This window comes from Dermacentor albipictus, chromosome 1 (genome assembly GCF_038994185.2).
Source record: "Dermacentor albipictus isolate Rhodes 1998 colony chromosome 1, USDA_Dalb.pri_finalv2, whole genome shotgun sequence".
NCBI classification, from domain to species: Eukaryota; Metazoa; Arthropoda; class Arachnida; order Ixodida; family Ixodidae; genus Dermacentor; species Dermacentor albipictus.
The window spans coordinates 421548580-421565730 of record NC_091821.1 but is presented as its reverse complement, the minus strand read 5'-3'; the positions used below and the strand labels follow the sequence as shown (position 1 = coordinate 421565730).

Sequence of the window (17151 nt, the reverse complement as noted above, 5' to 3'; positions counted from 1 at the left end):
ATTCAATTTTGACAAGTTTTGCAATAACTACTAAAATATTTTTATCATATATTTTCATAAAATGGTTTTTGTTTTGAGTGTGGCGGCATGCTTAGCCAATGGGAAAACTCTAAATGTTTTGAACACGTTTAAAACATTGCTTGCAATCAGCATTTAAAATAATTCGCACGTGACGTGATGTTTAGATTATAATATTGGGCAATTATAATCCGCAACGTAAAATAAAATCCTGTCAAAACACGGTCGCCGCGACGCCAACGACGCGTCAATCTCGCCTGTCTTGTTCGGAAAGGGTTAGGCCGAAACCACAACGAATGTATTACTAGTGGCCGCGTGTACCCTGCACGGTCTGCTCCTTTTGTGAACCGCGAGACAAGTTCGCGTTGCTGCGTTGAACTCTATTAACATCGCTGACCTCGATTCAAATAGCCTTTGAGCGTCCATAGCAGTCAAGTAAGTCCATGCACCAGGCATATATATTTTAAACCTCCAAATGGACCTAGAATGATGGTCCCCTGCCAATGCCTCTGCATGCATTGTTCTCTTCCCTTGTAACTACTGGCGGGTTTTTGTTGTTGATTGTTTACTCGAACCGTCGATGGCGTGATTGCGCGCTGTTGACCGCAATCGTGGCGTGTGACGCTGATTGCTGTGACTGTTTCTGCTGGTACAGCACGCGGCAGCACTTGATAAGCGCATATGTAACTATTTCATTCATTCGCAGGCGACCGAGCGGAGACGAGAGATGCGAAGCGCCTGCCGTAAAGAAGCGGCTCACCCCGCGATCGCTATCAAGGATCCTGTCAAGGAAGCGTTAGTGAGCGAGTCTGGGAGTTGCGGAAGATCTCCCGTCGTCGATTTTTTCGTCTCTGCTTGGGAGAGACAGCCGGTGAGCTTTACACTCGGCGACAGCACATTCATGTTAGTTACCAGCCGATGCCAAGTTTTAAAGCGCCTTACTGGAAGATTCAGTCTGCCAATCAACTGTGTGTCAGCAGCCAAAACTTTTGCTTAATACCCGCAGGACGGTGGAAAGGAGCTGTCGACCAGTCAGTTTCGCTGGCAACAGCAGTTCTACAGTTCATGCTTATTGCGCGCATCTCGTTTGGCTTTACACAAGTGCAGTATAACTTAAGATTTCAAGTACGGTAATAGTTCTGCAACTTGGTGCACATCAATAGTAATCTTTTTTTTGTCTTTTTCCTTTTTTCATGTTCACAGAAAATGGACTATGACATAAACGTCATAAAGGAAGGATACTCGTTGTTGAGCAATGATAGACGCACCATGGTAGCTAATGGGACATCCACCCTCGTACGTGGACCTGGCTTCAATATCATTGTGGATACACTGTCTGCTTGGGACAAGGACTTCCTTGTGGAAAGTAAGTACCATTCTGCCGCATCTGTGGTGAGGGAATTATCAGTGCATTATCTGGGTACTTTGCTGTCGTCTTTTGTACAGATGTTTGTGCTTGCAGGAGAATCTATCAGGAATATGTGCCTTGCATTTATTTGCCAAGTCTGCGTTTCTCCACTTAGAACATTGGAAAGCCATGATTAACAAACCAGCACTCATAGAGTTTCTAACCTTATTACCTAGAAGGAAATTTGGCGCTGCTGCACTGTAGTATGCATGGGAATGCAGGTATATTGTGAGTTTGGATTAGCATTGTTGTAGGAGAGCCAGGAAACCTTGTAGACATGCCTGGCAAGCGCCGTTCTGTCTGTCACTGATCCGTCTGACTCATTCTCTACAAAAACAGCACCTAAAAAGCTGTGTTAGCTCCATTATAACACAAAAACAGGTTTAATTATGAGATCTTGTTATTGCATGTACAAGTATTGTTACGAACTTGTACCGCTGCACCACGATTACGGCTTTGTGGTCCCGTAGCGCTCGTCACCCGTTTCGTGACAGAGCGTTGGTAGCGATGACTCCGAGCCTGGCGTCGATGAGAATAACAAAAGGGACTTTATACATTATATACAGGTTATCATACAGGACATGAACGGGTCGGCACTGGGGCCGAGTGCTCACAACAAACGCGACTGTTCTCGCACGACGACGTCCGGCGAAAACGCGTTACACATCTCACCCCAGTCGGGAGCGACACTCTCTCCCGGTGGGGTCGGCAGATCCTGTTTTCGAGCGGCGTGTCGCTGCTTTTATAATCCCCGAGGCCCATTGTCACTCAAACGGCCCAATACAAAGTCAGCACACGACGGTCGTCCGAGGGGTCCAACCAGCGACCGCGCTGGCCACCCGGTTCAAAGTTCGCGCGCGCGGTGACCTCCAGGCAAGGGAGGTGCGGCGCCGGGCTGTCGGGCACACGCGGACACGTCAAAACACGCTGCTCGCCGAGGCTTCTCCCGCACGACGGCGCAGCATCTTGTCTTGTGAAGGGAGAATTATGGCGCTCGCAGGATAGATTCCGCATCTTGCAGATTCGGAATCCGGGCTTGTGGTAATGGCACAACAGCATCCCCGCCCTCAGATAAGGCGCCGGGAAGACGAGCTGCCTCCACGTGGCTCGGATGCCAGGCGCGCACGTTCGTCAGGCTCGTCCAAGTTCACGTCCAGTGTCGGGACGCCAGGGAACATCACGTGCCCAGGTCCGACTCGCCAGGACAGGAGCTCTGCTCACCACGTCGTCGCCAAGGCACCTTGACCAGCTCCGCTCGGGTCGTTCCTAAGACCTTGCTTCTCGCCACTGGTCCCGCTTGGTCGTTCTGCAGCTTGCAAAACCGACCGGCAAAAGGCAACACCCAACACGAACAAGTGCCCTCTGTCTCCCGTCAAACACCAGACAAGGCCATAATTCAAATCAACCTAACTAAATAGCTATCCCCCTTTTGCTCCCGCTGCAACAGGAGGCAGGTGTACGATCCAGTACACAAGGCTCAAACAACCAGTTTTCAAATTATCAACGCAACAAAATAGAAACAATTATTAATCATCAATAATAATTACAAATAGAATGGTCCCCTTGAAATCACTTGGACCGAAAACATACTTCTGAGGAAGCAAATGAGGCCATTCATTTTTCCCGGCGATATTTTCGCGGAATCCGAAGCTGCTTATATTTGCGACCCTGCTTATCCATGTAGCGGCGGTACAATAAGCCAGATTCCTTGCCAAATGAAACCTCCTTTTTTTTCACTCCCCGTTTGACGCTCTTCCTCAGATCGGCTAGTGAACAATCTTCTTGTTGTTCGCGAATCCGAGTTTCCCTTTCAACTGCAGCCTGCTCCTGCCAGCTGGCGGAAACCGGAGCGAGTGTGGAGCCCGCGTCGCCTAATTGCGGCGTCGAGTCTATATCGCGGCTAGCACTGCACGCGTCACTCCCACTCACTTCCAGGACCCGCTCGTCTAGGCCAGCCTCCGAGCTCTGCCTCTCCCGTGACTGTTCGCCACTCAAGTTACCCTGATCAGTCCGTGTGCCGCACCGCCTTTCGCTCACCGACGCTAAGTCAAGTTCCCTCGACAGCGGGCGCGCTTTGGATCGCGTGGGGGCCATGTACGCCACGTCGGCAAAGAATGATTTGCCCTGATCCCTCAGCAGCTGCTCCGAGCTATTTGAGAAGAGGTAGGAAAATTGCTCCGGGAGGGCGGCTGACACAGCGGCTTCGGTGTTAAGTTTCCCAAACTCTCCTTCAATGATAACCGTTGCGATCGGTAAACAGACACTCTCCTTCTCGGCCACTTGCCGTATCCTAACGCACTCTCCCGTAAAATCACTCGAGGAGACGAAAGACGGGTGAACAACGTCCATAGTTGCTGCAGAGTCCCGCAGTGCTCGGCACTTCTTGCCGTTTACCTTAATTTCCTGCACATAGGGCTCCAATAGACGTATGTTTTTGCGAGTTTCCTGTATCGTTGCAAAAGCAATTCTCTCTGGGCAGCTTGCAGCGATGTGCCCTTGCTTTTTGCAATTGTAGCAGGTTAACGGTTTCCGTTTTTTAAAAGAACGCGTCATTTCGTTTCGCTGTTTCGGACCATCGTCATCATTCTGAGATGCATTCTGTCCAACCCTTACAGTTTCTTTGGGAAGGGACTCGTCGTCCCGAAACTCGCCACGCGTGATTTCCTTCCGTTCGTCGGGCTTCCCGTAAAACCCATCTCTTCTATCTGCTTTTTCTATGCGCACTGCCTTGCTGTGCAAGCTGCGGCGGGTATAATACTCTTCCGCTAACTCTGCTGCCTTGTTTAGCTTAACCTCCTTTAGCCTATCTTGCAGCCAGAGCCGGACATCCTCATCAATGCAACGGTAGAACTGCTCCAACGCGATGCATTCGACAATTTTGTCGCGGTCGTCGAAAACCTCTTCGCCCTTCAGCCATTCCACCAGGTCGGCTTTTAGACGAAACGCGAAGTCAACATTCGACTCCTTACCCTTCTTTGCATACCGGAACCTCTGCCGGAAAGCTTCGGGCGACAATTTGTACTTCCGCAGTAGCGCTTCCTTCACATCACTGTAGCTCTCAAACGCCTCTTTCGATAAGCAAGTTATTACGTCTGATGCCTCCCCAGGAAGCAACGCTAACAGATTCTGTGCCCAGAGGGATCGCTCAATGCTATTCCGTTCGCACACGTGCTCAAATTTCACGAGGTATTTGGCCATATCCTCTCCGACGACAAAGGGTGGAAGTTGATCGCGTATTCTGGGAACATTAGAAGTGAGACTAGGCGCCGGCGAGTTATTTCGGTTCTCCAACTCTTTCATTTTAAGCTCGTGCTCACGAATCTCTCTCCTTTCCTCCTTTTCCTCCTCGCGACGTTGCTGTTCTCTCCTTTCCTGCTCGCAACGTTCCTTCTCCCTTTCCTCCCTTTCCCGACGTTCATTGATATCCGCCCAGGCCTCTGCGGCTTCCTCAGCCGTTACGTCCCCAGTCCTCATGACCTCAAGGATCGCATTCTTTCTTTTGGTTGAGCCCAACTCAATGCCCAACTCCTCACAAATTTCGAGAAGTTCCTTCACCTTGTACTTCTCCATCGTTCACACTGTCCTCCTGCTGTTTGCCCTTTTTGAATATACCTGCCGAACGCTACTATAATGCTACTAGTAAGACATATGCAAGTATTTCACACACTGCCCTGTTTACCCCCTCAGCATCCCCTGGTTTCCAAAACACTCTTACTAGGCTTGAAACACTCAAGGTTATCACAATGCAACACCAAATCCTTCCCTAAGCTACTATAACCTGTGTCAGAGAAAGTCTGGTGTTTGAGGTAAACTTCAGGCACTCACCGCGCCGAGGTAGCTGATGCCGGTCAATCCCGTAGCTGCCATCCAGTGTTACGACACCCAACCGGTGCCACCAGTGTTACGAACTTGTACCGCTGCACCACGATTACGGCTTTGTGGTCCCGTAGCGCTCGTCACCCGTTTCGTGACAGAGCGTTGGTAGCGATGACTCCGAGCCTGGCGTCGATGAGAATAACAAAAGGGACTTTATACATTATATACAGGTTATCATACAGGACATGAACGGGTCGGCACTGGGGCCGAGTGCTCACAACAAACGCGACTGTTCTCGCACGACGACGTCCGGCGAAAACGCGTTACACATCTCACCCCAGTCGGGAGCGACACTCTCTCCCGGTGGGGTCGGCAGATCCTGTTTTCGAGCGGCGTGTCGCTGCTTTTATAATCCCCGAGGCCCATTGTCACTCAAACGGCCCAATACAAAGTCAGCACACGACGGTCGTCCGAGGGGTCCAACCAGCGACCGCGCTGGCCACCCGGTTCAAAGTTCGCGCGCGCGGTGACCTCCAGGCAAGGGAGGTGCGGCGCCGGGCTGTCGGGCACACGCGGACACGTCAAAACACGCTGCTCGCCGAGGCTTCTCCCGCACGACGGCGCAGCATCTTGTCTTGTGAAGGGAGAATTATGGCGCTCGCAGGATAGATTCCGCATCTTGCAGATTCGGAATCCGGGCTTGTGGTAATGGCACAACAGTATATGAGACATAAAAGGTATCAGTAGGCCACTAAAGTTTGAGGACGGACGAGATTCGCATTCACTTTGGAACAGTTCATTGTCTGTTCTTGCTTTTCTTTGCTTGGTTATGTATCGTAGATAAATGAACTTCATTGGAAGATGTAATATGGGTGAATGAAAACACTGTATGAATATTTTACTTTAAGAGCGCATTATTTGTATAGCCATATCTACGTTTTAAACGAGACCTCTTACAACAGCAGTCAACACAAGCCTCGCAGACACTTATACCATCATTCCCATGACGGCCCAGCACTCCAAAGGAAACTCCCATAGATGGTGGCGCCAGATTTCCCTCTAGGTGTTATAGTGAGCAACTCTATGCCTGCACTACAACCATTATACTCGCCCTGGTGGCCAAGTGGCTATGGGGTTTTGCTACTCAGCACGAGCTCAGAGGATCGATTATTGAAGTATCTTACAATACAAATGAAAAGTACTGTGTCGGATACAATAATTGCGGTAGTATCTTGTATCGTATCATGATACATTTGCAAAGTATCTTTGCCCAGCCCTGGACACTGGACACACATGAAGTGCAGTCTATCAACTGTTTAATGAGTGACAGAAAAGCACAAATAGTGAGAATAAGCGAAATGCACGGTGCTGCATGGTGTTTCCTCTTTACAACAAGTTGCATGCACGTAAAGTTCTTTTTTGAAAGTGCGATTTCTTTGTCATCTAGTGCTATGGTCAGTGCACTAGAACATATGCCATTTTATCGTGGCACAATGTGAAATGCTTCAAAGATTTCTCTGTCTGTTTGTTGTGTGTGGCACTTGCTGACGGTAGTTATTTCAAGTTCTGGCTTGCAAGCAGTCCTTGAGCGGCGCGCAGTGAAGTTTCCACATGCTGTTCACATTATGCAAGCATACTGGTTGTGTTCTCGTACACTTTCATTCAAACATTGACCAATCTGTCCAATGTATGTCTGCCCACAAGACAAGGGAATGTTTTAGATCGCTTTTTTTTTTTAACGTTCTTACTACTCGCAATTGTGTTTGATGCCACATGTTGACCTTCCTAGGGGTAAGCCTGCCCTTTGTGCAAACTCCGTCAACCACGCATGGAACTTCAAGGCAGTTGCCGTCTCGATTGTTCCGCGATGACCGACGAAGCAATGATGGCACAACAGCCACAGGCACCTGTGATTTTTTCGCACCCACGAGACTCGGGAACCTTTTCTGGTCCAGATGGCTTGGATGTTGAAGACTGGATTGCCACACATGACTGCTTCAGCAACCACAGCAGGTGGGACCCCATGCTGAGGTTAGCCAACGTGATATTTTACCTGAAAGGAATGGTACGCGTGTGGTACTCAATGCAGGAAGAGCATCTGACCAGTTGACACACTTGCAAAGCGAAGCCTCATGAGTTTGGCAGGCTGAAGAGAAGCTCAGATCCTACGTCCAGACGTCGACTGAATCGTACATTTCCTACATACAGGATGTGCTAAGCCTGTGTCGAAAAGTTGACACCGAAATGACCGAATCCCACAAGATTTCTCATATCTCGGAAGGGAACGAGACAATGTGTTTAATCTACTTGTCTTCATGGAATGTACCACGGTCAATGCTGTTGTTTAAAATTTGTGAACGCTTTGAACAAGTGAAGAGTCTCCGCATCACCTGCTATATTCTTGTGCTACCCAGCACCTTCACAAAGAAATAAATTATGAGGATAGCGTATATTTTGAAATTCCAATTAGCTTATGTACAATTCTACAGTAACCACAAGTAGCTGCAACGGATGCAAGGCTCTTTTGTGCCTCTGGCCACTTCATTGCTGTCATCATTGTTCAACCGATGCTGCCAGCCCCTTCAGTCTTGTGACAGTATGTTCGGATCTGTGGCATAAATGTGTGGCACTTAATGTTACATAAAATCATGTGATGACCCGCCGTGGTTGCTCAGTGGCTATGGTGTTGGGCTTGCTGGGCACGAGGTCGCGGGATCGAATCCCGGCCACGGCGGCCGCATTTCGATGAGGGCGAAATGCGAAAACACCCGTGTGCTTAGATTTAGGTGCACGTTAAAGAACCCCAGGTGGTCAAAATTTCCGGAGTCTTCCACTACGGCGTGCCTCATAATCAGAAAGTGGTTTTGGCACGTAAAACCCCAAATATTATTATTATTAAAATCATGTGATGCTTGCCTATATCTTTCATATGTGATGCACTGTTTTTGGTTGTGAATGCGAGCAGTGAGAGAAGTCTCTCTAGCTTTCATAGCGTTGCCTGCTAAGTATGAAACAAAGTATATAGTGTTACCCAAGCTTGAGGTGGATAAGGATGTGCAAGCGATTCCACACATTTCCAAGCTTGTGTTGTGTTGAACAGCAGTGCTGTGGTTAAATTGACATATAGGTCTTGCACTCAGTGTATAATCTCCTGATTGAAGAAAAAACAGCTCTACAAAGACACGGACTAAAAGAAGAACATGTACAACAGACAGGCACCATCATACATGTTCTTCTTTTAAATCCTGTCTTTGTAGCACTATTTTTTCTTCAAGTATGTTAAACCAACTTGCCCACATCAAGCTTCTGCTTCAGTCTCTCGATTGCACACAGGGGACTGGCATTCAGTATTCCAGCTTGCTCAGATGCTGACTTCTGTGCATGTCGGTCTTCTTCAAGATCACCAGATTCTTTTGACATTGAGCTTAACTTGCCTTATGCAGGTGCATTTGTGGCACCTTCTAGGGCACATATTGTAAGCCATTAAAGACAATACTGAAAGTAACCCAAGGGTAGTTCCTCATAAAGAGGCCTGTTGGCAAGCTACTTAATAGGACTTGTGCGCCTACTAAACTGCCTTTCTTTTTCGACATCGCTCATACAGGTAGCAGCATAAGCACGCTTTCTATGAAATAGGTAACGAAACACAATTGCTGTGTATTTCACCATGTATGCCTCCATTATTGGTGACTTGGCAGATGTGGCATTATACTTCAGAACGTGAGGCTTTGGGTTCTGTTCCCAGCCCGGGCTTTTGCTTTCAAATATGCAATGCAGAACCACTGATGTGCTCAAGTTTATAGGTGCATGTTAAGAAATACTAACCGGTTAAAATTAACCCACAGTTGTCAACTGTGGCACCTCGTGTACCTGATAAACTCTCATTAAACTAGTCAGTTCAATTTCAATGAAGTCAATATAGCTCTAAGGGCATCAGTCAAGCACATACATGTTATTAGCTTGTCACACTCGGCACTTTACACAAGCACAGATCTAGTCACTCCACTTGTCGTGTATCCGCTCTGTTTCTGCATTTTATGTGTAAACTGCCTCTGTAATGTGGCTTTATAGAACAGTGGGGGCCTCTGTGAGATGGTCTGAGACACGCATCTGTAATTCAAATTCACTTCAGGGTTCCTTTAAAAATATTGCCAAATTCATGCTGACTTTAACACGTGTGTACTGTTTGAAATGAGTATGTTTGCAATTTCAGACTATGCCCTCACCAAGGCAACGCTACATAGGGAGTGCATTGGGTGTATTAAAAATCCCAGGTGGCCAAAATTAATCCGCAGTCCCTCACTACGACGTGCCTGACAATCGCATCATGGTTTTGGCATGCAAAACCCCAGAATTTAATGAAAACTTTTTTAACCACAGAAGGACACTCATGTTCATTTCCACTGTTTAAGCAGCAGACATTGGCTAAGAAATTGTTGCTGCAGAACCTGCTTGTGCTTAAAATGAAATATTTCTTGGTGTGCTTACTTGAGTGCACAGATTTCAACAGCCAGATTATATAGTGTGGATATTCAATAAACAGTTAATGCATGTGTACAGCCAGTGCAGTTGGTAGTGTAAACATACATTTTCTATGTACAAATCTGGCATTTTAATCTAGAGCAGCCTTTACACAACAAAAATAATTTATGGCTTTTTCACCGGTTCCCTGTTTGACTTGCAAATGGCTTGTCAGAATGTATTCTACTGCAGCAGTAATTTATAAAGTTTAGTTTTGCTAATGACTGGTACCTTCCATGCTTGGTTACTTTTGAGCATGGTCACTTTTGTTTCCAGGTCTCGCAAGGCTCGGTGTGTCCTGTGATGAAATCAACTATGTGGTCTGCACCCATGGTCATTCGGACCATGTCGGAAACCTAAATCTGTTCCAGAGGGCCACCCACATCATTGGCACCACAGTGTCCAGTGGAGACGTGTACCAGCTGTGCACATTTGAAAACGTAATATATTCATCCTTCTTCACCTTGAGTCAGCTGACTTGCTCAGGTTGTGAGAGAAACAGACTACTATAGTTTTACTGCAAAGGTGCTCTAATGTAAAGCTGTGGCTATAATGTAAAGCTGTGGCAATCTGTTTCTATTCCATTTCTTCCATTAGCCGTCCATGATTAGTCAAAACGTTTTGGGCCATGCCGACCTTGCCAGTCCCCCAGAGACGTCTGCATCAGCAGGCGTTTGGTGTGTTGCGCACCACAAACCCTAGCACCCGAGGGTTGGACCCTCCCGCGTGTAGCCATGCACGGCTTAGCCATATAGTGTTGATAAGGGCGTTGCATGCCGGCAAATAAAATTACGAACTTCCCTTGAGGAAGTTGCAGTCCGAGCTGCGCTCATTCGTCCATAAATGATATGACCGCTTCCACACTCTTCTATAATGACCTGCAGCAAGAAGGCTGTTCTCTTTGCGTGTGAGGAACCTTAGTGAGGAAATGGGTGTTCCAGTGCTTGAACATTGTCCTTTGGCTCCAGCGAATCTGTTACTGCTGTGGCAATGGCAGCTTATAAAATGTGTTACATCCCTTGTAGAGGTCACTAAGCATGCTCCAGGGGCACATATTAAAATGCATTTCCTAGAACTCCTGTACAAGTAGTTCTGCTCGGAGTTTTACACAGATGCTTCTAAGTCGCATGCCGGGGTGTCTTATGCAGCCGTTGGTCTATCCTTCTCAGAATCTGGTGTAATGCACATGGGAACAAGTATCTTTGTGGCTGCGGCCTAGGCACTGTTGTTGACTGTGAAGCATATTGGCCTCGAGCTCCACCACTGGAAAAGCTGGCGCCACCGTCGGCGTGACGTGCTAGGAGGGATCACCTGGACATAGTGGCCGCATCGGCTGCTTCGGGCACGCCAAAGCAAGCTGAAAACGAGTTTAAATTATCTCGTATGCTGCGGTCCTCATTTAGTGGCGAAATTTTCCCGCTTCGAGTGTCTCCTTTACAATGCTTGAAAGCACTACAATAGGTAGTGACTGCCTTTGAAGGCGCGCAACATGGTAGGCTACTGCTCGGTGCCGCAGGGCCGGACGCATGTAACGGAGGCCGGTGTCACCGTTATTCACACGTAGCCGCAGGACAAGAAGCTGCGTGAAGCTTGGCTCGTGAAACATAAAACCGGCAAACAGTCATCGGCTACAACTTGGGTATGCAGCAAGCACAGACGCGAGGAAGATTTCTGCTACGGCGCCCAATCTGCGATGTTCTGAAAACGCGCACTGAGACGCTCGCCCGAGTCCGCTGCCCGACTAATGCCGTGACGGTTTGGTCTATGAACTTGTCGATGCTATAGATACTGGGAAGTTCAGTGGAGTGGAAAGGCAGTGGTAAGAAGCACATTTAAAAAAAAGCATGGCATATGGTCATGTTTGTGTTATGAATTAATGCACTGGATTACAAAAAAGAAGCAGCGGGAAATTGCACGCTGAGAACGCCGATAAACATACAGTGCGACGCAACTCGAGAAATAGTATTGAAAGGTCAAAGAATTTAGAAGAAAAAAAAAGATTGAATCGTCGCGACGGCACATCACAGTCCCCATAGGCGTCGAAGTCTCTACAATGAAATCATTTTTGAACAGCTGTGATAGTGCCCACGCAACAATGGTTGCTTGTATACTGTCAAATGCTCATATTCTGCGACCTAAAGCTCGTGGCACGGTGCGAAAACGCGCGCGCAGGGAAAGCGAAACAGTGCGCGGACAAGCATGCAGACGCGCAGTCGGTCGCTGTGAATCTGCGCGATCGCTGCATTGAGGCTTCGTTCTATTACACTCCATTTAGTTATACAAACACTATAAGAACATATTTCACATAGTTTGCTCTCAGCGTTTACCTACCTTTCACGCAAGAAGCCGGTTCAGGAGACTCCATCGCGGCAACCGCGCGCAGTGGCCTTCACTGTATGTATACGGTAAAGAGATACCATCTGTAAACGATTGTGTGCTTTCAGTTTGCCCAAGATTATTATTTAGACAGTAAGAAACTTCTCTCGTTTCGAAAGTACTAGAGAAATGTCCGGGAGAGCTCGCGTAGGTGTTTTCAGTGAGCGCTGACAGCAAAACCTACGAGGAACGCGCCACGTGATCCCTCATACTACGCCAGCGGGGCGCTTCCGATAGATGGCGACTCCGTAACTCCTCGCCGCCAATAAGGAAATCAAAACTTCAAAAAACAATTATATTTACAGACTCGGTAAGCGTCGTAAAAGCCTTGAAGTCACTCTGTAAACACAAAAACCCACTACTTACTGAGCTCTATTCCGTTCTCTGTAGAGCATATATTATGGGCATTTATTACACTTTTCTTCATCTGTATATTATCATCATAATCCCACGTTGATCGATTCTCATCTTCAGTTCCGTGTGTGATCATCACCATCGGGTGTGTGCCTTTGCTGGTTCGACACCGAGTACTCGGGCTAAATAAACGTCACTCCTACAGAGACGTTGTAATATATATCTAACCAGCATGCCCTTATATGCTGGGTGCTTGGTCATAGAGGCATCGAGGGTAATGTGCTAGCAGACCAAATGGCCCCACCACTCACATTGCAAGCTATTATTCCTACCGCTGCTGTCCCTGTCGCAGATTTGAAGCCTTTCTTGCGAAAGAAACTGTGAAGCGACTGGCAACGCTTCTGGGACGTGGAAACAAAGAATACGCTTCACTTCATTAAGCCACAGTTAGGTTTCTGTCCCCCCTAAACGAAAACGCAACATACTGATTTCCTATTCTGTCGACTAAGAATAGGACACACCTATGGCACCCATAATTTTTTACTGACTGGAAATAAGCCTCCAACCTGTGGTAGATGTGGTGAGAGGCTGACTGTTGTCCACGTCCTCCTGGAGTGTAGGGAAGCCGAAGCTGAGCGAAAGAAAGATTTCCCTCTTGTATACCGCCAGCACACCCCTCTCCATCCTGTAATGTTTCTTGGTGCAGAACCATTCTTTGACACCAAAACAGTTGTAGGATTCTTGAATGATGTCGACTTGCATGTTTTTAGCCCCATAAATTCATGGCACATCTTCCTTCCGGAGGATGCCGCTGTCGTAGTAGTTTTGTATACCACATGCCTCCAGGCCCTTGCATCTCAAGGGCTCTGTTAAGGCAGTAGCGCTTCTTGCAAATGTTTATCGCTGACATATTTTTACTATATCATCATTATTTCGCAATGATCTTTCGTGTCCATTGTACAGCTCATTAACCATTGGCATAATTTTATCTCGTATAAGTTTTATGCAGTTTACAGCAGCTGTTTTTTAGGCCCCTTTACAGTCACGTAACATCTACCTCTCGTTATTCATAACTCCACTGCGAACTCATTAACACCGGCCTGGTGCTCTTTTGTCATATTTGGCCCTTGCGCCACAAAACACCACATTCGTCATCACCCTTGCCTGTCTGTCATATCATGTCACTAAAGCTGCAAGAAACTCCCCCATCTGATACAGCATGTGCACACTGTTAATGCATGATGAGATCAAATGAAAGAAAAAATTATTTCTGCTTTTACACCTTTCTTCTGATTAGCCTTCTGCTGTTTGTAAAACATTTTCAGACTCTGCCCACCTCGCCTGGCTGTCATGGGTGGTCACAAACCCATAAAGGCTCATCATGTTAAAGTGATGCGTAAGCACTTTAGATTCATTAATATACCCAACTGAATTTGGGGGGGGGGATAGCCGGAGAGTGTTCTGTTCTGAAAAGAATAGAAGAAGGCTGAATGCCAATTGCTCTTGCACTGGCTAACTCGAGCTGTTGGGAAGATTCAAAATCTTTCTGCATTATAAGAATTTTTATATGGCAGTATAGCTTTGCCGATCCCTTGTGCTATGCTAAGTCTTCTTCGCTGTGGATTCATTGTAGTGACATTTTTATGGGGGACCCTGCACTATAATCTTTTTTTTTTAATTCTTCATCTATTTTGATGAAACTTGCTAAGTTTATGTATTTCAACGTGCTAGGAGGAGGAATAAACTTTATTAGTAGAAATGAGCCGACGGTAAAATCGTCCGAGGTGGGCGGCGTCCCTAGTCCAGGATGCCGTGGGCCTGAGCTGATAGCTTGGCCCTGCTCACCAGGCGATGCTGGTCTTCAGGGCTCGAGCTTGTCAGCTGGGCCTCCCACTGCTCGACGGTTGGTCCGGTGATGGGCGGTGTCGATGCGTTTTGTTGACATTCCCATACCATGTGGTAGAGGGTATTGGGCGTAGAGCAGAAGGCGCATTAGTGTGTATAGCTCGTAGGATACGTGGCGTGTAGCAGGGTGCCGTGCGGGAATGTGCCGGTCTAGTTTTCGGAAGATCACCACCTCTTCTCTTGTCATCTGGGGATGCGGGGGTGGATGCTAAATTTAAATATACAATCAGTTTTCCTGCAGAGTAAATAACTTTATAGAAATTGAAGAAATTCAGCTTTTTTTGCATAATTTGCTTGTAGATGAGCTATTTACAAAACTTTATATGGCATAATAAAAATTCCTATATGAAAATTATCAGGAACTAACCAAGAGTGCAATGAAAACATTGAAACTTCAGAAGCAACAATCCATCTAACTACTAAAAGAGATATTATCAAAAAATTTTATAATAAATGCAACAGAGTTAATTTGTAAATTTACACTCTACACAGCTATGCCTTTCTGGTAAAAAAAATTTACAGTGATAGCGCAAGTACAAGCAGAAATAATGCACTAGAGATACGGCATTGTCATCAAAATTGTAGTTTTGAGGAAACAAAAGAAATATTTCACATCTGATACATTGAAATAAAGTTTAAGAAAACTGCATCAAAAGCCATCAGTCGACACCAGGTGTCATAGCTGTTGCCAGTCGACAACATAGCACGCACTGCGAGTGCATTCACTTCAAAAGGATTGCATGTATCCGGGCCCTCAATTTCCTGCCAGCTCCATCCCAATGCAACTTCACCACAGATCTTGCAAACTGTAGTCAGTTTTGTGGCGGGACCGTAATCCTGATTGCTATGCTACCACTGGCAAGTATTGCATGAGAGAACGCCGAGAAGATTGTTCACAGCTGAAAGTTCGATTACAATGTACAGAGCAGCGGGCTCCGCGACCAAGGCTGATACACTATTAGCGGTCGGATCTTCAACAAAACGCCAAATCTTTCGCTCAGTGGTTGGCACAGGCACGGTCTTGTCAAGCTTAGCTTGCTCTTGTGTCTCATCTTATCCACTTCCTCTTCAGTTACGACATCCCTGTCAATTCTTACGTGAGTGGAACCGGCGTGCGGAGATGCGTGATTCAGCAGAGCAGCTGAGGTGTAGATTTTCAGCGGCGGTACAACTTCAGCGGCAAGCTGCCGGGTATCGTGTGCTGACTGCGACAATGGAATCGCTTTCAGAAATTTCTTGCATCTTGTACGTTTCGGCTTCGAACGATTCACGGAGTAAGCTTTGTCGGACCTCCAGCATATCTAGCGTCGCAGTTGCAAGATTTGAAACAAGGTGTCGGCTGCTTTCGTCGTTTGGGCGCTCATGGTCCTTGGAGCCGATCATCGCTCACCATCTTGGTTACATCCTCAAACTGGCCAATAGTAGTGCCTGCAATGTTGCCGACCAACAAATGAAGAAAGCCAGGAATGTGAGCTTTCGAATTATGGTTATCGAATTATGCGTGACAAAGATCGGGCGCAATTTGTCTCCAATTTAAAGGGCAGCACTTGCTGACTCTTGTCTAGACGCGGCATTTTGTAACCAAATTTCGGAGATAGGTGTGGAAGCGTGTCAGGAACGCAGTAGTTAAAAATTGAAAACTCAAATTTGAATCGATTTTCAGTCCCAAAGACCTGGGTCCACCCTTAGCTCCTCATTGCACACCGCTGCGATTTTCGACATGTCCCTGCAAGCTAAGCAAGGGGAAGCGGACCAACCACAGATGCTGGTACCTCTTGCCTCACCCGGTTATCTAGTTTCTCTATGCTAGCTCGGCCCCACCGAAAACCTCTCCACTTTTGCATTATCCTTACCTCTTGTGAGGCAATTAGATAAAAAAAACCTCTCAAGGTAGGCAATGGTGTTAGCTTTGAAAGCAAACAGAAGTGACCACCTATAAACGAGGAGAGCACTTGATTGGGCTGTTCAAACAATGCTGCAGGTCAAGGCCCAATGCTTGCATCGACAGTTGCATAAATTTGATGTCCTGATATAGGAATAATGTCGTAATGGAATAGTTTTACGTTATAAGGCCCCAAGTCTCACCATGCTGCTGCTGCAAAAGCTGGCAATATTTTTGGCTATTAGTGACCTTAATGGCAACTCTTGTTCAAGGTGCTTGGTTCGCTAAATAAGCTTTTTAGTGTCCTCTCTCACTTGCTGTCTTTAGTATTATGTTTTTTTTTTTCAACATACATGCTGTCACACCTCAATTTAAGAAAAACTAATCTATATTTTATAAAACTAGGTTTAGCAAAATGCAGTGTTCGTTCCTATGCAAGTATGTACACTAGGAAACGAGTCTCCACCTCTGTAGTGGGGGGGGGTTATGTGGTAGCACATATGTGTTGCAGAGGGAAATGACACAGGCACATGGCTTAAAATAAATGTTGAGTCTGCTCATGAGCTTCAACTTGATTTTATTGCCACAATGGATTCCTCAACACATACAGTGTACATACATATAAATAAATTGAACATTTCTTTGGCCAGTAGCAGTGTGTGACAACTGATATATGCTTTTAAAGGGTATCAGATATTTTTCAATGGAATTGGGACTTTGTTGTAACAATGTTTGGCTGTGCAAGATCTTAGAGCCTTATGTGTTGAAAACCCTAAAGAAAGGAAAGTTCACTCAATGTCTTGCTTAAACTAATGATGTTTGGGGGTGGAAATATAGCGAAGATATAGGTATGCCAGATTTCCGTTTGAGT

The 17151-nt window shown here is 46.6% G+C and overlaps 1 protein-coding gene across 1 annotated transcript in view; it reads left to right on the top strand.

Annotated features, from left to right (window-relative positions):
- The first annotated feature begins 98 nt into the window (after positions 1–98).
- LOC135896733 (metallo-beta-lactamase domain-containing protein 1) overlaps positions 99–17151 on the top strand; it is a 31922-nt gene continuing 14869 nt past the window's right edge. Inside the window, exons 1-4 of the mRNA XM_065425233.1 lie at positions 99–453; positions 725–889; positions 1222–1384; positions 10040–10203. Of these exons, the coding sequence (XP_065281305.1) occupies positions 746–889; positions 1222–1384; positions 10040–10203 (471 nt within the window). The 5' untranslated portion in view covers positions 99–453; positions 725–745. The remainder of the gene's footprint in view (positions 454–724; positions 890–1221; positions 1385–10039; positions 10204–17151) is intronic.